General features: G+C 47.3%; 1 protein-coding gene across 2 annotated transcripts in view; it reads right to left on the reverse strand.

Moving 5' to 3' along the window:
• MTA2 (metastasis associated 1 family member 2) overlaps positions 1-23813 on the reverse strand; it is an 83726-nt gene that overhangs the window by 58157 nt on the left and 1756 nt on the right. For both annotated transcript variants that reach the window (XM_063945020.1, XM_063945019.1), the window contains exons 2-4: positions 11415-11482; positions 11199-11292; positions 10721-10838 (exon numbers count right to left, since the gene is read on the reverse strand). In XM_063945020.1, the coding sequence (XP_063801090.1) occupies positions 10721-10838; positions 11199-11292; positions 11415-11482 (280 nt within the window). The remainder of the gene's footprint in view (positions 1-10720; positions 10839-11198; positions 11293-11414; positions 11483-23813) is intronic.

Consider the following 23813-nt stretch of genomic DNA (forward strand, 5'->3'; position numbering starts at 1 on the left):
ACCACCCTGGGATCCCCCAGGTGGAGGCCATCTGTTTTACCAATCGGTCCTCTGGTGGCCCAATGCTTTTAGTCTTACCAGACTTGTTGTATTGGGACTGTGTGCCATCACTTTTTCCTTTAGCTTTTCCTTGAGGCCAAAAAGCTGTAACTTTAGGTTTGAAATTGTATGTGGAAGGAAACTTTACCTTCTTGGAGTCTGCTTCTGACTCCAAAATATCTGTCAATTCTTTACCAAAAAGAATATCTACAGAAAAAGGCAGATTCCAAAACCTTCTAGAGTCTGAATCAGATTTCCATGTACGTAGCCAAACTGCTCTGCGAGCAGCTATTGTTGCCCTGACGCCCTGGAGGCAATAGTACCCATATCCAATGCTGCTTCTTCCAAGAAAATTGCAGCCTGTTTTATATGTGCTATATGGGATTTTTGCTCTCTAAATGCTATTGAAAAATCCCCCTCCAATGCATCAGTCCAGGCAGCCACTGCCATTGCTATCCAAGCTAAAGCCATGGCTGGCCTTATGACTGCCCCAGACAGGGAAAAAATGTTTTTTTAAAAACCATCCACTCTCCTATCTGTGACATCATGATGTTGAAGGCAAAGGTAATGTAGATTTTCGCACTAATCGAATCACATGCGTATCTACCTTTGGAGCCACCTCCCATTTTAAAGAATCCCCAGCTGGAAGAGGATAATTGGAATTCCATTTCCTATGAATTTTAAACTTTTTACTGGGCGTAGCCCAAGCCTCTTCCATGATTTCCGTCAGCTGATCTGACCCCGGAAACTCAGTCTTAACTGTTTTGGGACGTTTAAACACAGGTGCCTTGGTTTTTTAACACAGGCTCTGCTGAATCCTCTAAGGATAGAATGGCTTTCTTTGCTTTAATTAACTCAGCTATATCCACTGAGCTGAGACCTTCCTCCTCCTCTTCGTATGCCGAAGCAGAATTTATTGAGCTTTCATCCTCCGATGACTTCATCTGAAACATGTGAGGATGAAGATTTACTTAACACTGGCTTATCCGCCTGTTTCTTTTGAGAGGCTGCTGCTGGAAGTGATAAACTGCAGGTTGTAAGCAGCATGCAAAGGTTAATCGTGTAACCTATCCCTGGTACAGAAGTTGGAATCTGTTTAGCTACACTGGATAATATGTGTGTAAACATAGCCCAAGGTGGATCAACCTGCCTTGTATTTTTCAAGAGACCCTGGTGAAAGCTAAAACAATTTGCACACAAACCATCCTGAACCAGATCCTGAGCGGTTAGCACAGCTTTGCAAGATAAACATGATATGAGTGTATCTTTCTTACCTTTGCCGCTCTTAGACATGATAAATAATCAACACTTCCAGTGTACTACACAATTTGTGACTGTAATCACTTTAAGCTTTTTAAAGTGACATACAATCCGACCCTACCCATGCACCTGCATTAGGGATCGGAATAGAAAAAAAACTGACAGAAAGCTTAGGGCTGCTAAAAACCAGCAGCCCTCTGACCATGGTCCGGCTCCTACCGCACCAAACAAAAAAAATAAGAATTTACTCACCGGTAATTCTATTTCTCGTAGTCCGTAGTGGATGCTGGGAACTCCGTGAGGACCATGGGGAATAAGCAGGCTCCGAAGGAGGCTGGGCACTCTAGAAAGATTTATGACTACCTGGTGTGCACTGGCTCCTCCCACTATGACCCTCCTCCAAGCCTCAGTTAGGACACTGTGCCCGGACGAGCAGACATAATAAGGAAGGATTTAGAATCCCGGGTAAGACTCTTACCAGCCACACCAATCACATCGTACAACTCGTGATACTATATCCAGTTTGACAGTATGAAAACAACTGAGCCTCTCAACAGATGGCTCAACAATAACCCTTTAGTTAACAATAACTATTTACAAGTATTGCAGACAATCCGCACTTGGGATGGGCGCCCAGCATCCACTACGGACTACGAGAAATAGAATTACCGGTGAGTAAATTCTTATTTTCTCTAACGTCCTAGTGGATGCTGGGAACTCCGTAAGGACCATGGGGATTATACCAAAGCTCCCAAACGGGCGGGAGAGTGCGGATGACTCTGTAGCACCGAATGAGAGAACTCCAGGTCCTCCTCAGCCAGGGTATCAAATTTGTAGAATTTTGCAAACGTGTTTGCCCCTGACCAAGTAGCTGCTCGGCAAAGTTGTAAAGCCGAGACCCCTCGGGCAGCCGCCCAAGATGAGCCCACCTTCCTTGTGGAATGGGCATTTACAGATTTTGGCTGTGGTATGCCTGCCACAGAATGTGCAAGCTGAATTGTACTACAAATCCAGCGAGCAATAGACTGCTTAGAAGCAGGAGCACCCAGCTTGTTGGGTGCATACAGGATAAACAGCGAGTCAGAGTTTCTGACTCCAGCCGTCCTGGAAACATATATTTTCAGGGCCCTGACAACGTCTAGCAACTTGGAGTCCTCCAATTCACTAGTAGCCGCCGGCACCACAATAGGCTGGTTCAGGTGAAACGCTGACACCACCTTAGGAAGAAATTGGGGACGAGTCCTCAATTCTGCCCTATCCATATGGAAAATCAGATAAGGGCTTTTACATGATAAAGCCGCCAATTCTGACACTCGCCTGGCTGAAGCCAAGGCCAATAACATGACCACTTTCCACGTGAGATATTTTAGATCCACGGTTTTTAGTGGCTCAAACCAATGTGATTTTAAGAAAACTCAACACCACACAGGGGGCACAAACGGGGGCTGAATATGCAGCACTCCTTTCACAATGCCTGAACTTCAGGTACTGAAGCTAATTCTTTTTGAAAGAAAATCGACAGAGCAGAGATCTGTACTTTAATGGAGCCTAGACTTAGGCCCATATTCACTCCTGCTTGCAGGAAATGTAGAAATCGACCTAGTGGAAATTCCTCTGTTGGGGCCTTTTTGGCCTTGCACCATGCAACATATTCCCGCCACATGCGGTGATAATGTTTTGCCGTAACATCTTTCCTGGCTTTAATAAGCGCAGGAATGACTTCTTCCGGAATACCCTTTTCCTTCAGGATCCGGCGCTCAATCGCCATGCCGTCAAACGCAGCCGCGGTAAGTCTTGGAACAGACAGGGCCCCTGCTGAAGCAGGTCCTGTCTGAGCGGCAGAGGCCATGGGTCCTCTGATATCATTTCCTGAAGTTCCGGGTACCAAGCCCTTCTTGGCCAATCCGGAACCACGAGTATCGTTCTTACTCCTCGCCATCTTATTATTCTCAGTACCTTTGGTATGAGAGGCAGAGTAGGGAACACATAAACCGACTGGTACACCCACGGTGTCACTAGAGCGTCCACAGCTATCGCCTGAGGGTCCCTTGACCTGGCGCAATATCTCTTTAGCTTTTTGTTGAGGCGGGACGCCATCATGTCCACCTGTGGCCTTTCCCAACGGTTTACCAACAGCAGGAAGACTTCTGGATGAAGTCCCCACTCTCCCGGGTGTAGGTCGTGTCTGTTGAGGAAGTCTGCTTCCCAGTTGTCCACTCCCGGAATGAACACTGCTGACAGTCGTAGTACGTGATTTTCCGCCCATCGGAGAATCCTTGTGGCTTCTGCCATTGCCATCCTGCTTCTTGTGCCGCCCTGTCGGGTCATATGGGCGACTGCCGTGATGTTGTCTGACTGTATCAGTACCGGCTGGTTTTGAAGCAGGGGTCTTGCCTGACTTAGGGCATTGTAAATGGCCCTCAGTTCCAGAATTTATATGTAGGGAAGTCTCCTGACTTGACCATAGGCCCTGGAAGTTTCTTCCCTGTGTGACTGCTCCCCAGCCTTGAAGGCTGGCATCCGTGGTCACCAGGACCCAGTCCTGTATGCCGAAACTGCGGCCCTCTAGAAGATGAGCACCCTGCATCCACCACAGTAGAGACACCCTGGTCCTTGGAGACAGGGTTATCATTTGATGCATTTGAAGATGCGATCCCGACCACTTATCTAAGAGGTCTCACGGGAAGGTCCTCGCATGGAACCTGCCGAATGGAATTGCTTCGTATGAAGCCACCATTTTTCCCAGGACTCGTGTGCAACGATGCACCGATACCCTTTTTGGTTTTAGGAGGTCTCTGACTAGAGATGACAGCTCCTTGGCTTTCTCCTGCGGGAGAAACACTTTTTTCTGTTCTGTGTCCAAAATCATCCCCAGGAACAGTAAGCGAGTGGAAGGAACCAGCTGTGACTTTGGAATGTTCAGAATCCAGCCATGCTGTTGTAGCACCTCCTGAGATAGTGCTACTCCGAACAGTAACTGCTCCCTGGACCTTGCCTTTATAAGGAGATCATCCAAGTATGGGATAAATAAAAACTCCTTTTTTTTTTTTTTTTTTTTGAAGGAGTATCATCATTTCTGCCATTACCTTGGTAAACACCCTCGGTGCCGTAGACAGTCCAAACGGTAGTGTCTGGAATTGGTAATGGCAATCCTGTACCACAATCTGAGGTACTCCTGGTGAGGAAGGTAAATAGGGACATGCAGGTAAGCATCCTTGATGTCCAGGGATACCATGTAATCCCCCTCGTCCAGGCTTGCAATAACCGCCCTGAGCGATTCCATCTTGAACTTTGTTATGTAAGTGTTCAAGGATTTCCATTTTAAAATGGGTCTCACCGAACCGGCTGGTTTCGGTACCACAAACAGTGTGGAATAGTAACCCCGTCCTTGTTGAAGTAGGGGCACCTTGACTATCACCTGCTGGGAATACAGCTTGTGAATTGCCTCTAGCACAGCCTCCCTGCCTGAGGGAGTTGTCGGCAAGGCATATTTGAGTAAACGGCGGGGGGGAGACGCCTCGACTTCCAGCTTGTACCCCTGAGATACTACTTGAAGGATCCAGGGATCCACCTGTGAGCGAGCCCACTGATCGCTGAAATTTTTGAAACGCCCCCCCACCGTACCTGGCTACGCCTGTGGAGCCCCCGCGTCATGCGGTGGACTCAGAGGAAGCAGGGAAAGAATTTTGATTCTGGGGACTGGCTGCTGGTGCAGCTTTTTTCCTCTTCCCTCGTTTGACCCGCCTGCTTTTTTGAAGCCGAAAGGACTGTACCTGATAATACAGTGCGTTTCTTAGGCTGTGAGGAAACCTGAGGTAAAATATTTTCATCCCAGCTGTTGCTGTGGATACGAGGTCCCAGAGACCATCCCCAACCAATTCCTCACCCTTATAAGGCTCTATGTGCCTTTTAAAGTCAGCATCACCTGTCCAGTGTCGGGTCTCCAATACCCTCCTGACAGAATGGACATTGCAATAATTCAGGATGCCAGCCGGCAAAATATTCCTCTGTGCATCCCTCATATATAAGACGACGTCTTATGTTCGCAAAATAGTATCCCTGTTTGAAAGGGGTACAGACCACGCTGCAGCAGTCTGCAGGTCTCAGTCTAGTACCTGAGTGTGTAATTACAGACTTCAGGATAGCCTCCTGCTATTTATCAGCAGGTACCTTCAAAGTGGCCGTATCCTAAGACGGCAGTGCCACCTTGACAAACGTGTGAGCGCCTTATCCACCCTAGGGGATATCTCCCAGCGTAACTTATCCTCTGGCGGGAAAGGGTACGCCATCAGTAACTTGTTAGAAATTACCAGTTTCTTATCGGGGAAACCCACGCTTTTTCACACTTCATTCACTCATTTGATGGGGGAACAAAACACTGCCTGCTTTTTCTCCCCACACATAAAACCCTTTGTTTTTAGTGGTACTTGGGTTAATGTCAGAAATGTGTAACACATTTTATATTGCCGGGATCATGTAACGGATGTTCCTAGTGGATTGTGTATATGTCTCAACCTCGTCGACACTGGAGTCAGACTCCGTGTCGACATCTGTGTCTGCCATCTGAGGGAGCGTTGATGGCCTTTGAGACGTCTGGGCAGGCGCGGGCTGAGAAGCCGGCTGTCCCATAGCTGTTACGTCATCCAGCCTTTTATGTAAGGAGTTGACACTGTCGGTTAATACCTTCCACCTATCCATCCACTCTGGTGTCGGCCCACAGAGGCGACATCTCATTTATCGGCAACTGCTCCGCCTCCACATAAGTCTCCTCATCAAACATGTCGACACAGCCGTACCGACACACCGCACACACACAAGGAATGCTCCAATGAGGACAGGACCCACAAAAGCCCTTTGGGGGGGACAGAGTGAGTATGCCAGCACACACCAGAGCGCTATATAATGCAGGGACTAACTGAGTTATGTCCCCTATAGCTGCTTTTATATAATTTATACTGCGCCTAAATTTAGTGCCCCCCCTCTCTGTTTTAACCCTGTTCTGTAGTGTAGACTGCAGGGGAGAGCCAGGGAGCTTCCCTCCAACGGAGCTGTGAGGTAAAAATGGCGCCAGTGTGCTGAGGAGATAGGCTCCGCCCCTTTTTTGCAGACTTTTCTCCCGCATTTTTATGGAATCTGGCAGGGGTTAATATACATCCATATAGCCCTGGGGGTTATATGTGATGTATTTTTGCCAGCCAAGGTGTTTATATTGCTGCTCAGGGCGCCCCCCCCCAGCGCCCTGCACCCATCAGTGACCGGAGTGTGTGGTGTGCATGAGGAGCAATGGCGCACAGCTGCAGTGCTGTGCGCTACCTTGGTGAAGACTGATGTCTTCTGCCGCCGTTTTTCCGGACCTCTTCTTGCTACTGGCTCTGTAAGGGGGACGGCGGCGCGGCTCCGGGACCGAACACCAAGGACTGGGCCTGCGGTCGATCCCTCTGGAGCTAATGGTGTCCAGTAGCCTAAGAAGCCCAATCCGGCTGCAAGCAGGCGAGTTCGCTTCTTCTCCCCTTAGTCCCTCGCTGCAGTGAGCCTGTTGCCAGCAGGTCTCACTGAAAATAAAAAACCTAAATCTATACTTTCTTTCTAAGGGCTCAGGAGAGCCCCTAGTGTGCATCCAACCTCGGCCGGGCACAAGATCTAACTGAGGCTTGGAGGAGGGTCATAGTGGGAGGAGCCAGTGCACACCAGGTAGTCATAAATCTTTCTAGAGTGCCCAGCCTCCTTCGGAGCCCGCTATTCCCCATGGTCCTTATGGAGTTCCCAGCATCCACTAGGACGTTAGAGAAAACTGATTTGCCTGAGCCAAGGGTGGGGATATATGGACGGGCCCGTTGCACGCTGGGGGGCCGAAAAGCTCTGACCGATTCGTGCAAATACGCTGTCGCTTCATCATATCCTAGTGTTATCCTGTGGATAACCTGTGGACCCTGCCAGAGAAAACAACTGCTGTGACACAGAGTCCTTTAGAGGGAGTCTTAACACGTCCCGTATAGCCAGAATGAGGGGTTCAATATCCTGTGTAGAAGAGGTATCCCCAGTAATAGGACCCAATTCCTCCCCCTCCTCCTGTGTCTCCTCATCAGAGTCTGAGAGTAAAGCAGGTAACACACGCTTTTGTGGTCCTGATCTAGAGAGGGGGGACTGTGGAGCATCTGCCCTTACAGTTAGGTCTGCAACAGCCTGCTGCAGATGTTGAGTTTTTTGAGCATTAGCAGTGAACTGAGATGACATATCTGACATCATGGTTTTTATGGCACCTAATAAGGAAGGCTCTTGGCGGCGCCCCCCACTGAGTTGTGAGAACTGGCTGCATTGTTCACGATATGGAACCAGATCTAGAGGGAGAAAATCTGGTGTGACATACACTGCATAATTGGTGTTTTATCATGTTTACAGTAAACACTTATATACACATACAAGTAATATAATAGCAAGCCTGCCTTACTGTATGTGAGGGGGAGACAGAGAGAAGGGAACAGCACACCCAAGCTAAACAGCCCCAGTGAAGCTGCAAGAGCCCTAAGAGCATGTGCGGGTCAGCTCGCCCCCATATTCACCAAGATCTTCAATAAATCGCTGGAGCTACAGAAAGTCCCTTCCTGCCTCAAAAGGTCTACTATAGTCCCGGTCCCCAAGAAACCCACTATCACGAACCTGAACGACTACAGGCCGATAGCACTGACGTCTGTGGTCATGAAAACGTTCGAGCGTCTGGTTTTGAATCACCTGAAAACTGTGACTGGCCCCCAACTGGACCCCCTGCAGTTCGCCTATCGCTCGAATCGGTGTGTCGAGGATGCAGTCAACCTGGGCCTGCACTACATTTTACAGCACCTAGACATTTCCGGTACCTACGCGAGGGTCCTGTTTGTCGATTTCATCTCGGCCTTCAATACAATCATCCCCAGCATCCTCCACCCCAAATTACTTCGCCTAGTGGTCCCAGAAGCTACCTGTTCCTGGATAATAGACTTCCTGACAGATAGGACACAGGTGGTGAAAGCGGGAGAATTCACCTCTCAAGCGCGGTCCATTAGTACAGGGGCCCCTCAGGGCTGTGTCCTCTCACCCCTGCTCTTCTTCCTGTACACAAATGACTGTACCTCAGAGGCGCAATCAGTAAGGATCATCAAATTTGCCGATGACACCACCGTCATCGGCCTCATCAAGGATGGGGATGAATCGGCCTACAGACGGGAAGTAGACCGGCTGGCCCAGTGGTGCATCCACAACAACCTTGACCTCAACCCCCTCAAAACTGTCGAGATGATAGTGGACTTCAGGAAGAAGTCATCTAGTGCACCTCCGCTAACGATTGCTGACAGTGTGGTATCGCTAGTGGACTCCTTCAAGTTTCTAGGGATCACAATCTCCAGGGACCTTAAATGGGGGTCCTACGCTGACGCCACTGTTGGGAAAGCGCAGCAGAGGTTGTTCTTCCTCAGGCAACTAAGGAAGTTCAACATCCCACAGAAGCTCCTGCTCCTCTTCTACTCCGCGATTGTGGAGTCGGTACTGTGCTCCTCGATACTCGTATGGTACAGCTCCGCCAGCGCGAGGGACAGATGCAGGCTCCAAAAGGTGGTCAGAACCGCAGAGAAGATCATCGGGGCCGACCTTCCCTCAGTCCAGGACCTGTACTTGTCCAGAGCTAAAAAGCGGGCAATGAAGATAGTAAAAGACCAGCTACACCCCAGCCACAGCATGTTTAACTTGCTTCCTTCAGGCAGGCGTTACAGGGCTGTCCCCGCCAGATCCACCAGAAGCCTCAAAAGTTTCTTTCCCAAAGCTGACCGCCTGCTGAACTCCTGAACATTGACTGACTAGACGTACATGTAACTAACTTGTGTCCCTACGGTATACCTATCTGTGTAACTTTACTTGCCGCCGCCCCCCCCCCCCCCCCTACACACACACACACCTGCTTACCTGTTACCTACTTGGCTGTTGTATAGCAAACCGAAGACAAATTCCTAGTATACGTAAGTATACCTGGCCAATAAAGCTGATTTTGATATATCACGGTGTAACACCGGAGTATTTGTCCTTTTCAGGACACAGATTGTGTACAATAGCGCCTCTCCCCCTTTGCTACACCCCTGTACCAGTTTCCAGTGGTATCCTGAGTGTCTGGAGGAGCTGTGTGTGCCTGCTGCTGCAGCTGTAAGCTGAGGAAGGCGCCAAAACGCAGCTAATCCCCGCTCTGAGGAAGCTCCACTCCCTGTAATGGCGCCGGAGCTTCAGTTATATTTATACTGGCAAAGTCTCCCTAGAAGTGTAAAACATCACAACAAGTGCTAGTTTTCACTACCGCTGTCAGTGTACACAGGGGGCTATAGCGTGTTTCCCCCCAGGAGAGTCCCGTATGCCTCCCATGCGTTTTTGCCGCACCAAGAACCGGGGGGGCCCCCCCTAACCGCGCCCCCGGTTTGTACTCACCACTGTTGTCACCTTCAGGCTACTGTTAGGGGTGTGCGACGTGCTGCGATTGTGACCGCTAAGGCGCAGTGCCCCGCTGTACAACAACCTCTCAGGACGGTGGTCCTGCAGCAGGGAAGCAGCTCTGACACCTTACAGAAGCCGGTGACCATCCCCCCCTAACTCCCACGGTGCAGGTATGCTGTTGCCTAAACAGCATACCGAAAATAAAGTTTTCAAAGAAACTGAAGAAAACTCTCTGAAGCTGCAGAGTGTGCATCCTCTCCTGAGGGCACTTTTTTCTAAACTGCCTGTGGGAAGGGGCATAGAGGGGAGGAGCCAGCACACCCAGCTGAAGAAATTTAAAGTGCACCGGTTCCTTTGGACCCCGTCTATACCCCACCGTAGTAAGTTGTCCCCAATATCCCTTATGAATGCTAGAGAAATTCCAATTTCCTTTTATGTTTTATGTACCAAGGAATAACATACTTAATTTCAATGAAACTAAAATGACCTAATCTGGGTGCTAGTACCACAAATAACCTATTTTCACTGTTAGACCCTAAAAAGACCAAATTATGTTACTTAAGGTGAAACTATATAAATTAACTGTTGAAATGTGTGAAATGAGCAGTTTTCATATGTACTTCAGATGAACAGATGTGTCCGGGTACAGCCTTGCCGCGTAGAGTATGCACCCGAGATTTGCACCCACGATCCATTTGCTTCTATAGAGAAGTGAGCAAACGCTGCAAGGAAGTATCAGGACACATCTGTAATAAAGGTGCAGTGATATGCTGCGTGGTTTTGTTTTATTTTCATACAATTATACATTTCTAAACTGTAATTTTTAAAACCTATAAAATCCTAAAACAGGGAATGAAAAGAAACTAATTTTTAACCTAGATTTTTAAATCCTAAAAATCCGGGACCTAGCCATTATATTACCATCCACTGCAATAGGAAACACAAGGTAGAGGTTGCATTAATGTCAACATACCTGATGTGGGTAGCAGGCAGGGATTCAAACTGCCGGGACAGGAAGAGCTCCCGGTGCTTCAGTTGGTGTCTCTGTGGTTCAGCCACGGATGGCTGCTTAGACTCGTCCTCAAACTCCCCTGACCATCGAAAAAACAGTGGTGGAAATAAAGACAAATACAATGTAACCATTGACACTTTATCCATCAGCAAAGCCAAAAGGAAAAATGGAATATATGAACGGAAATTCATTTTCTATTCATACAGGAAAGAGGAGGTTCTCATGCGAGGAAGCTTGGAATAGAAACTTTGGTGACTTCCAAATTAACATAATAGTTATGAAGTGTTCATGATTAGGACTTCTGTATAATTACGTAAGCTATTCATTTCCAATGTTTGTGCCTAAAATGACTGAATGACTACAGCATTTACACTTTACCTTCCTAGGAGAAACAAAATAAGTGAACCCACATATTTATAGCCTTGCCAGTGCAACTTACGTGCATTGCTGTCTGCTAAACTGTTCAGACTGCTGGAGATGTCTCTGCGACGGAACAGACAGACGACCTTAGCTTCGACATTTCCATTTGCAGTCTACAAGAGAGAAAGGGCTACAGATGAGTCACATATTCCTGAAACTGCACTCTCCGTTACGTTATCTCTATACATCCACAATGCAACACATTAAAAGGTTTCTCTGATAGCACTCATGTTACCTTGTTCAGTTCTTCTATTCTACGGATCAGGTATGGGTTGCTCGAGGAATTTTCAAAGTATACATAATCTAAATATAGAGAAAAAGGTGGTTAATTTTACCTATAGGTACACAGAGTAAGAATACAAACAACCACTGGTTTAAAATAGTCCGTTGTAATCACTTTCCAATAGGTGAAATTTGCAACCAATAGCGCTTAATTCTAACAGCACAGAATCCAATAATACACACTACGGTCTGGTATCCTATTAGCAGTGGTACTTTCCCACTTGTAATAGGATTGCTGGGGGTTAGCACCGATGCCATCACTTAACGTGGATTATGCTTCGGGTGCCTGAGTCTGAAATAACGGGCCACCGGAACCACAAAAACACTTATCCCTGATCCCATGTGTTATCGCATGATCGCGGGTCCAATTTTGGACGATAAAAACGGCCTCTAGTTTGATACCCCCGATAATGACCATCGGTCATTAATCACGATGTCCGCCCGTTTTTACTGGCCGAAAGTGCTTCGGGGGTAATAGGATACAGCCCTAAGCATCCAAATACAACGGCAACAAAATAACCAGTGTCTGTATATTTGGCAATGTACCTTGTACAGTGGTAGGCTAACAAATGCTGGCTGTCTTGTGTGTCATTACTCAGATTCATATACCTGGGAATCACTGCTGGTAAATTTGAAATCAAGGCAAGAAAGGCAAGAAATTATATGGAGCAAGATTTACAATTTTCTTTCAATGCATTTCAATGTTCGGAAAATGACTTCAATTTACAGAAAATCAAAAATATATGAATTATTATTAATGTTTAATTTAAAGTAATATCAGCTCATCTCTGCACCGCCTCTCCCTATCTAGTAAACGGGTCCTGTGTCGCATCGACCCGGGAGCCCATTTACGCAGCCAATGACCCGGTATTCAACCCGGGTATAACACAGCGATTTTGGCAAGGCCCCTTTCACACCGCACGCCGACCCGGAAATATGCCGGGTCGATACTGGGTTATTTGTGCGGTGTGAAAGGGGTATTAAGAACAGGGAGGGGTTGGTGCCGGCCTGTCTTGAGGGCGTGCCGAGACCAGGGTCTGCCCATGCACAGTACCTGGCCTTGTTTACGGAGCTGTGGCAGCCAGTCTGTATAACCTGAAAGTTACTGAACTGGCTGATGGTCCTACAGAGTTATCAGATGCTGTGACCTTGGACGCAGCAGAGGATCACACATGCATGCAGGAGCTGTCTATGTATACCAGAATCCTTCTGCTGCATTAGCATATGTTAGCATTGCTGCTGCATACAAGGACGCAGCAGCGATGCTAACACCATGCAAATCAGAATCAGGCACCAAATACACTGGACCTTTGGCTAAACAAATGTATATACATGTGTTGGCAGCGTAGGCAGCAGATCAAGATGCCAATCTGCTCATTTCAGACTAAACTAGTCACAAATTGCTGTGCGGTACCAAAACACACAACAGTCCGGACAAATGTTTGAATGTATTCCAATGTCAATTGAGGATGATAGTAAATATGGTCAGTGACTAGACGTCTATACCGTAATAGTACAACCCTATAGGTCTGGATCAGACTTAGGCTGGGGCCAGAAGTTGCATTTTATCAGGTCCCGTTCAGCGGGACACACTTGGCAGGAAGAAGCCTGTACATGGGCTCCTACGCGTCCGCCCACACATAGGCGCGGCCACATCCACGAGCCGGATGACAGGACGACCGGATTTAAAGTAGAACACATACATTTGAATGTTCATTCTACTTGAAAGCCGGTAGTGGCACTGGCCAGATGCCATTCTGCGGCATCCAGCGAAAAGGCTATGTGTGAATCAACATAGCATTTCAGCCGGACCTGGGTCCTGCAAAACGGATCCGGGCGACAGTGCTATGAGTGGCCCTAGCCATAGAGAACTGCTGAGTAAACAGAAATGAATAGACTGCAATGTGGTTTAAAACAGTGTATACTTATAACTTAGTAACAAACACATCACCATGGAAATTCCCTACCATCAATGTCAAAGCCTTATGGGCCCTACACACTGGCCGATATTTTGAAAGATATGAACGATCTCGTTCATAAATGAACGAGATCTCGTTCATATCTTTCAGTGTGGAGACTTAAGCGATGAACGATGCGCGTCCCCGCGCTCGTTCATCGCTGGTCTCCTGTCGGCTGTGCATGCAGGCCGATATGGACGATCTCGTCCATATTTGCCTGCACGTCTATGGAGCCGGGTGACGGGGGGAGTGAAGAAGCTTCACTCCCCCCGTCACTGCCCCCCCCGCCGCCGGGTCGCTCGTCGGCCGTATCGGCCGTCGGGCACCTCGGCCAGTGAGTAGGGCCCATAATACCCCTTTCGCGCCAAGCATATGACTCAGGGAATTGCCAGATAAACCCAAGGTACATGTTGGTGAAAAAGGGTCAAGCCGTGTCATCGCCCCAATATCATTACCAGGGATACAAGATACGCTGCAGTGTAAATGAGACGACCCAGATTATTCTACATGGGTTATGTCTAAAAGGTGGTCACTTTTCACGGTCATCTTATTGAGCCTGTAACATCCACTGTTAATGACTCACTAGTTTTGCAGGTCAGACATGGGTGCAGTGTGAAGGGCGACGACCAGTTTGAGAAGGTGTAACATTGGGGTCAATTCTATTCAGCGACAGTTGAATAGCGCCGAGAGATAGCTCCCGTCGCTATTCAATTCAGCTCATGTTAAGTCGGCGAAGACCCATTCTCGCCGACTTAACAGGTTGAATTGTCGGGGGAACGGGCATTCTCCGACTTAACTCCCCGCCGCGATGCTGATTCCCAACAGAATCAGCCTCGCGCCGGCCGCGCGGCAGAACTTGTCGGATTTCCGCTCTCATCCCCTGGGGGTGAGAGAAGAATTCCCGACAATTGATGTCACTTGGCACTGTACTGAATAGTGCTGGGAGTTGTTAACTCCCGGCGCTATTCAACTGTCGCTGAATAGAATTGACCCCATTGGATGTAAACAGTGTTCATCAACCGGGATCAGCCTTGGGATTTGTGTGTGAAAATGGTGTTACACTGATTTCAGTCAAAATAAATGAATGTTTTTCATGTAGGAATCCTCTTCTCAGCTAAAAGAAAATGCGTTTTACCTGTTCAAGTAAGCTTCACTTAATATTAACTCATGTTGCAGCTTAGTTAGGGGGGCAAGTTACTATTGCAATGGCATGGAAACGCCAGCAATGGCACCTCAATCACACCCCAATTGTTATTTTATGCAGCCCTATAGGGTCGCACTTACTTGTAGGATGAGCTGCCTCATGGCTAATTGAATCGCCCAATTAAAGTCTTCCTGTTAGAAAGCTAAGGGCAGAATTCAGTTCTCAGCCCTGGCATAGGAGTGTCTCCAGAATGATAAGTTGCTCTGTGACCAGTGTATTCACTAATATTCCCTCGCACACCACAGAGGTAGCCAGTAACTCGCGTGATTGATGTCCAATGGTACTTCCCACAGAATTTAATTTCCCTTAATAGTGCGATAAGTCAGGTATCTATGACAGCCAATTTAATTAAATCAGAGACCATCTATTACCACAGATGTCTTTGATAGTAATTACAGAACACTTATGGGCTGAGGTTTTGCCGCAGGTAAACTAAGGTGCATATTGCAGACTGTTTTTCAACTGCGCACCAGCGCATACTATGCTGAGCAATTACAAAATCATTAATGCAGCACCCACACAGTAATTCTACTATGCGCAACCTTAGCGAGGGGTTGAGGTTTTTAATAGGTGCCAAATGGCAGATTTTTTTTTTTACTTTTTCATTAACTGTGGAAACGTTATTCTAAAAAAAAAAAAAAAAAAAAAAAAAAAAGTGTTTTTCGCCAGATTAACGCCGCTAGAAAAAATATTTTGGGGAAAAAAACAGCTCTTCTACAAGTTATAAAAAAACCTTTTCCATCAATAAACACCCCAAAATACATGTTCAGTATAATTCAACCGTCTTTTGAACGTAACGAAAACCACCTGAAAAATGACATGTTGTTATTGGCCAAATTATGCTATTTAAATACCACAGAATGCATAATTATGCATTGGGAGGGGCAGTTTCAGAAGTTCTGACATTTTCACTTTAAAAAAAATAAGATTTTACTTACCGGAAAATCTATTTCTCGTAGTCCGTAGTGGATGCTGGGGACTCCGTAAGGACCATGGGGAATAGACGGGCTCCGCAGGAGACATGAGCACTTTAAGAAAGAATTTAGATTTTGGTGTGCTCTGGCTCCTCCCTCTATGTCCCTCCTCAGTTAGAGAAACTGTGCCCGGAAGAGCTGACAGTACAAGGAAAGGATTTTGGTAATCCAGGGCAAGATTCATACCAGCCACACCAATCACACCGTATAACTTGAGATAAACATACCCAGTCAACAGTATGAACAACAACAGAGCAACAGGTCCAACCCTGATGCAACCATAACATAACCTTTATTGAAGCAATAACTATATACAAGCATTGCAGAAGAAGTCTGCACTTGGGACGGGCGCCCAGCATCCACTACGGACTACGAGAAATAGATTTACCGGTAAGTAAAATCTTATTTTCTCTAATGTCCTAGTGGATGCTGGGGACTCCGTAAGGACCATGGGGATTATACCAAAGCTCCCAAACGGGTGGGAGAGTGCGGATGACTGCAGCACCGATTGAGCAAACACAAGGTCCTCCTCAGCCAGGGTATCAAACTTGTAGAACTTTGCAAAAGTGTTTGAACCTGACCAAGTAGCCGCTCGGCAAAGCTGTAATGCCGAGACCCCTCGGGCAGCCGCCCAAGAAGAGCCCACCATCCTAGTGGAATGGGCCTTAACTGATTTTGGCAGCGGCAAACCAGCCGCAGAATGAGCCTGCTGAATCGTGTTACAGATTCAGCGAGCAATAGTTTGCTTTGAAGCAGGAGCACCAAGCTTGTTGGAAGCATACAGGATAAACAAAGACTCTGTTTTCCTGACCCTAGCCGTTCTGGCTACATAAACCTTCAAAGCCCTGACCACATCAAGCAACTCGGAATCCTCCAAGGCAGTAGTAGCCACAGGCACCACAATAGGTTGGTTTATATGAAATGATAAAACCACTTTCGGCAGAAATTGTGGACGTGTCCGCAATTCTGCTCTATCCGCATGGAAAACCAGATAGGGGCTTTTATGTGACAAAGCCGCCAACTCTGACACACGCCTAGCCGAAGCCAAGGCCAATAGCATGACCACCTTCCACGTGAGATATTTCAACTCCACCGTTTTGAGTGATTCAAACCAGTGAGATTTCAGGAAACTCAACACCACGTTAAGATCCCAAGGTGCCACTGGAGGCACAAAAGGGGGCTAAATATGCAGCACTCCCTTTACAAACGTCTGAACGTCAGGTCGAGAAGTCAACTCCTTTTGAAAGAAAATGGATAGGGCCGAAATCTGGACCTTAATGGAACCCAATTTTAGGCCCAAATTCACTCCTGACTGTAGGAAGTGAAGGAAACGGCCCAGCTGGAATTCCTCCGTAGGGGTATTCCTGGCCCCACACCAAGCAACATATTTTCGCTATATACGGTGATAATGTTGAGCTGTCACGTCCTTCCTAGCCTTTATCAGCGTAGGAATGACCTCCTCAGGAATGCCTTTCTCCGCTAGGATCCGGCGTTCAACCGCCATGCCGTCAAACGCAGCCGCGGTAAGTCTTGGAACAGACAGGGCCCCTGTTGCAGCCAGTCCTGTCTCAGAGGAAGAGGCCACGGTTCCTCTGTGAGCATTGCTTGCAGATCTGGATTCCAAGTCCTTCGTGGCCAATCTGGAACAATGAGTATCGTTCTCACTCTTTTTCTTATTATTCACAGCACCTTGGGTATGAGAGGAAGTGGAGGAAATACATAAACCGACTGGAACACCCACGGTGTCACCAGGGCGTCTACAGCTATCGCTTGAGGGTCTCTTGACCTGGCGCAATACCACTGTAGTTTTTTGTTGAGGCGGGATGCCGTCATGTCCACCTGTGGCAGTTCCCACCGACATGCAGTCTGTGCGAAGACTTCCTGATGAAGTCCCCACTCTCCCGGGTGGAGGTCGTGTCCCGGGATGAACACTGCTGACAGTGCGCTTACGTGATTTTCCGCCCAGCGAAGAATTCTGGCGGCTTCCGCCACCGCTTCCCTGCTCCTTGTGCCGCCTTGTCGGTTTACATGAGCCACTGCGGTGATGGTGTCTGACTGAATCAGAACCGGTTGGTCGCGAAGCAGGGTCTCCGCTTGACGTAGGGCGTTGTTAGTTCCAGGATGTTGATGTGAAGGCAAGTCTCCTGACTTGCCCACAGACCTTGGAAATTTCTTCCCTGTGTGACTGCTCCCCACCCTCGGAGGCTTGCATCCGTGGTCACCAGGACCCAGTCCTGAATGCCGAATCTGAGGCCCTCGAGAAGGTGAGCACTCTGCAGCCACCACAGGAGAGACACCCTGGCCCTGGGGGATAGGGTGATTAACCGATGCATCTGAAGATGTGATCCGGACCACTTGTCCAGTAAGTCCCATTGAAAGGCCCTCGCATGGAACCTGCCGAAGGGAATGGCCTCGTATGATGCCACCATCCTTCCCAGGACTCGAGTGCAGTGATGCACTGACACCTGTTTTGGTTTTAATAGGTTCCTGACCAGTGTCATGAGCTCCTGAGCTCTCTCTATCGGGAGATAAACCCTTTTCTGGTCTGTGTCTAGAATCATGCCTAGGAAAGGCAGACGAGCCGTAGGAACCAACTGCGACTTTGGAATATTTAGAATCCAGCCGTGTTGCCGTTACACTTCCAGAGAAAGTGCTACGCTGATCAGCAACTGCTCTCTTGATCCCGCTTTTATGAGGAGATCGTCCGAGTATGGGATAATTGCGACTCCTTGCTTCCACAGGAGTACCATCATTTCCGCCATTACCTTGGTAAATATTCTCGGTGAAGTGGAGAGACCAAACGGCAACGTCTGAAATTGGTAATGACAATCCTGTACCACAAATCTGAGGTACGCCTGATGAGGTGGATAAATGGGGACATGAAGGTATGCATCCTTTATGTCCAGAGACACCATAAAATCCCCCCCTTCCAGGCTTGCGACGACCGCTCTCAGCGATTCCATCTTGAACTTGAACCTTTTCAGGTATATGTTCAGGGATTTTAAATTCAATATGGGTCTGACCGAACCGTCCGGTTTCGGGACTACAACATGGTCGAATAATAACCCCCTCCTTGTTGAAGGAGGGGAACCTTGACCAACCCCTGTTGAAGATACAATTTGTGAATTGCAGTTAACACTATTTCCCTCTCGTGGGGGGAAGCCGGCAGGGCCGTCGGTGAGGGGGCATCTCCTCGAAGTCCAGCTTGTATCCCTGAGACACAATATCTATTGCCCAGGAATCCAACAGGGAGTGAACCCACTTGTGGCTGAAATTTCGAAGGCGTGCCCCCACCGGGCCTAGCTCCGCCTGTGGAGCCCCAGCGACATGCGGTGGATTTTGTAGAGGCCGGGGAGGACTTCTGTTCCTGGGAACTAGCTGTGTTGTGCAGCTTCTTTCCTCTGCCCCAGCCTCTGGCAAGAAAGGACGCACCTCGGACTTTCTTGTTTCTTTGTGATCGAAAGGACTGCATTTGATAATGTCGTGCTTTCCTAGGCTGTGCGGGAATATAAGGCAAAAGATCAGAATTACCAGCCATAGCTGTGGAGACCAGGTCCGAGATCCCTTCTCCACATAATCCTCAGCCTTAGGTAAACCTTCCATATGCCTCTTAAGTCCGCATCACCTGTCCATTGCATGTTCCACAGGACACGTCAAGCAGAAATCGACATAGCGTTGACTCTAGAACCCAGTAGACTAATGTCTCTTTGGGCATGTTTTATATATATATCTAAGACAGCATCTTTTATATATATATATATATATATATATATATATATATATATATATATATATATATATATATATATATATATATATACACATATACACACACATTTATATATACATACTAGGGTCTTAATCTCTGCTGATAAGGTATCTGTCCACGCTGCTACAGCGCTATAAACCCATGCCGACACAATCGCCGGTCTGAGTAGTGTACCAGAATGTGTGTAAATGGACTTCAAAGTACTTTTACTGCATGCTATCTGCAGGATCCCTGAGGATAGCTGTTAAGTCAGCGCTACCTTTTGGGCAAACGTGACACCCTAGGGGAAGATTCCCATCGTATCCTGGCCCTAGTAGGGAAAGGATACTCCCTGAGAATTCTTTGTGGGAAACTGCAGTCTCTTGTCTGGAGATTCCCGCTCTTTTTCTTCATGAGAGGAGGGAAATTTACCTCAGCTTTCTTCCCCATAAACATGTGTACCCTTGTGTCAGGGACAGATGAGTCATCAGTGATATGCAAAACATTTTTTATTACAATAATCATATATTGAATACTTTCCTGCCATTTTGGCTGTAACTTTGCATTATCGTAGTCGACACTGGAGTCAGACTCCGTGTCGATATCAGTGTCTATTATTTTGGATAGTGATCATTGAGAGACTCTGAAGGTCTCTGCGACATAGGGACAGACATGGGTAGATTCCCTGTCTGTTCTCTAATCTTTTGTGCAATAAATTTACCTTAGCACTTAATTTCACATATCCAAACAGGTGTCGGCTTTGTCGATAGAGACACCACTCACACACACATTTGCTCAATCTCCTCCTTAGGGGAGCCTTTTACCTCAGACATGTCGACACACACGTACCGACACCACACACTCAGGGAATGCTCATCTGAAGACAATTCCCCCACAAGGCCCTTTGGAGAGACAGAGAGAGAGTATGCCAGCACACACCCCAGCGCTATAAACCCAGGAATAACACAGTAACTTAATGTTAACCCAGTAGCTGCTGTTTATATTGATTTTTGCGCCTAATTATGTGCCCCCCCCCCCCTCTTTTTACCCTCTTCTACCGTGTATCAGCAGGGGAGAGCCTGGGGAGCTTCCTCTCAGCGGAGCTGTGGCGCAGGTGAGTGCTGAGGAAGAAGCCCCGCCCCCTCGACGGCGGGCTTCTGTCCCGCTTAAATATACATTTTCTTGGCGCGGGCTCATACATATATACAGTGCCCAACTGTATATATGTGTACTTTTGCCAAAAGAGGTCCCAAATGCTGCCCAGGGCGCCCCCCCCCTGCGCCCTGCACCCTTACAGTGACCGGAGTATGTGGGGTGTGTGGGAGCAATGGCGCACAGCTGCAGTGCTGTGCGTTACCTCAGTGAAGAACGGAGTCTTCTGCCGCCGATTTCGAAGTCTTCTTGCTTCTCATACTCACCCGGCTTCTGTCTTCCGGCTCTGCGAGGGGGACGGCGGCGCGGCTCTGGGATCGGACGACGAGGGTGAGATCCTGTGTACGATACCTCTGGAGCTAATGGTGTCCAGTAGCCTAAGAAGCAGGACCTAGCTTCAGAGAGTAGGGCTGCTTCTCTCCCCTCTGTCCCATGATGCAGGGAGTCTGTTGCCAGCAGAGCTCCCTGAAAATAAAAAACCTAACAAAATACTTTCTCACAGCAAGCTCAGGAGAGCTCACTGAACAGCACCCAGCTCGTCCGGGCACAGTCTCAAACTGAGGTCTGGAGGAGGGACATAGAGGGAGGACCCAGAGCACACCAGAATCTAAATTCTTTCTTAAAGTGCCCATGTCTCCTGCAGAGCCAGTCTATTCTCCATGGTCCTTTGGGAGTCCCCAGCATCCACTAGGACGTTAGAGAAATATTTTTATCTAATTTACACCTACTCAGGGGCTGCAAACTAAAAGTCGCACTAACTCCAATTCAGACCTGCATTAACGTGGATTTTATACTGCATATGTGCACAATGAACAGTGAGGTCGCCTACCAGGCATGACAAGAATATCATGTTTTGGTTATGTGCACATTTCGTATTGATGCTCAGACATTATTGTGTCCAGTAGGTAATATTATAAAATAAAAAACTTGGGGGATGATTACATTTTTTGCGTCCATCCCTGCTGGGCGTCTATACAAATAAGTGCCTATGAGTCTCATTTCATATTGCTTAACTTCTTTCTGAAGGGTGGTCTTCAGTATGCCGACTGACGGGATCCCGGCGCACAGTATACCGGCGCCGGGATCCCGACAGCCGGCATACCGACACTTATTCTCCCTCGTGGGGGTCCACGACCCCCCTGGAGGGAGAATAAAATAGCGTGGCGCGCCACCGTGCCCGTAGCATGGCGAGCGCAGCGAGCCCGCAAGGGGCTCATTTGCGCTCGCCACACTGTTGGTAAGCCGGTGGTCGGGCTCCCGGCGCCGATATGCTGGTCGTCGGGAGCCCGACCGCCGGCAGATCGTAGTGAACCCCTTTCTGAATTATAATGTGTGGCCTGTATACAAAAATAGTGGTGGCCACAACTGACCAGTCAGGCATCTATGTTATGACACTAATCAACATGCTGACGTATACTAGCCTGCCTATACTGTACACAAACTGTCACTCATCAGCAACACCCACGTTTTGCACATACACTGCTACACTTATGACAGGTTGTTAATGCAGACTGCCATGTCTCTGCACACTAGCCAGCAAATCAGCAGACACCCACTTCTGCAAGCCTCGAGCTTTTTTAGATCATTGACGCTTGTCCAGTAAAGAAAAAAATGGTCAGTAATGACAGCTAATAGCAAATAGAAATGGTGACTGGAATTCCCTGATGTCAGGTACAGAACGGAGAGACAGGAATGGGACAATGTTAGTGGAGTAGATTTGAAAACCAAAAATAGAATTCACGTACATCAAAAAATTATTTTATATATATATATATATATATATATATATATATATATATATATATAGATAGATATATAGATAGATATATATATATATAGATAGATAGGTAGATAGATAGGAGAGAAAGTTAACAGTGGCACTCAGAGTCTGATTCAAGTACAATTATATTGGTGCATTGTAATATATAGCTGACATTTTGCTGCCCTCTCACCCCTTTGTCTCTCACACACACACACACACACACACACACACACACACAGGATAGAGGTTTTAGGGAAAAGATATTTGAGAGAGGAATAAGCATTTACAGAACTCATCAACTGCATATCATGACTGTAACTAATGTCTGGCTAAAGTTTTCCTCAGTATAGCCAATTTCCAACGGAAGTAAATCTCCATTGTACGATTATTATATCACGTTCTTAGAAGATCTGGTTAGCACTACTACTATAGAACCTTTTGTATTACATGTGCTAGTTCTTTACTCACTGAGCTCACCTTTCCTGTTTGTCTGTAAACTTTACAGATGTATCCACATACTCATATCTACCAACATGACCCTCTCCAGGAGGGACACAACGCTCTGCTCCTGGACTTTTCTCTTAATTTACGATTGCCATCATCTGTTTTGAACAGGTTAACTGATAAGAAAGGTGTTTCAGCGCAGGTGATGGAAAACATAAATTAAGAGGGAAGTCCAAAAGCAGAGCATTCTGTCCCTCCTGGAGACGGTAATATATGGAGGTATATATACATCTATTCTCAAATTGAATCAAATAGCCCCGTTTTGCGCACCACAAACTTTGGCCTGTACCAAACATTTTGCCAGAGTCTTGGTCAATTCAACTCAACGCGGAGCTCCCGAAGCAATTCAATTCAGCGCAATGCTGTTTTCATATTTCTTCTTGCGCATCTCCGGGGATGCGAGCAGAAAACCAACAAAACTTGGTCTGCGTGGGTGTACGGGCATTCTCAGACTTTGCATCGCTAAGTGTATAGCTCTGTGAGCTCCCTCCCAGCGCTGTTCAATTCGTGTAGAATTGAATTGACCCCCTATGTCTTATTCACATCACTAATGAAACAAAAGTACAGAACAAGGATACCCTGAATACTGAAGCTGGCATTTCATGTAGCCCTTGATTAAGCTCAAACTTAATACCTACCACCTTGCAACAAAAATACTAATCCTAGCGCAGCACAGAAAGTGTAATGGTCAGCATTACTGCCTCACATCACTGGTTATGGGTTCAATTCCCACTATGGCCCTTACTGTGTGAAGTTTGGATATTCTTCCCGTGCTTGCAGGGGTTTCCTCAGAGTACTCCTGCTTCCTCCCACAACCCATCTAAAGTCCTACATCAAAGGCTGCGAGAAGAAATGTCGCACTAGCGCCCAAACGGAGCGACAATTGAATTAATCCGTCAGACGCCATCTGGTGGCAGCTGCGAGGAGAAAACAAGTGAATTCACCCCTAGAAATTAATTTAAACGCAGCTACGATGAGAATAAGATGCAAAATTTGGGAGAAAGTACGAGAATCACTACCCATGTTTAAGCCCAAGCAAGGAACAAAGCC

The sequence above is a fragment of the Pseudophryne corroboree genome, chromosome 11 (genome assembly GCF_028390025.1).
Source record: "Pseudophryne corroboree isolate aPseCor3 chromosome 11, aPseCor3.hap2, whole genome shotgun sequence".
Classification (NCBI taxonomy): domain Eukaryota; kingdom Metazoa; phylum Chordata; class Amphibia; order Anura; family Myobatrachidae; genus Pseudophryne; species Pseudophryne corroboree.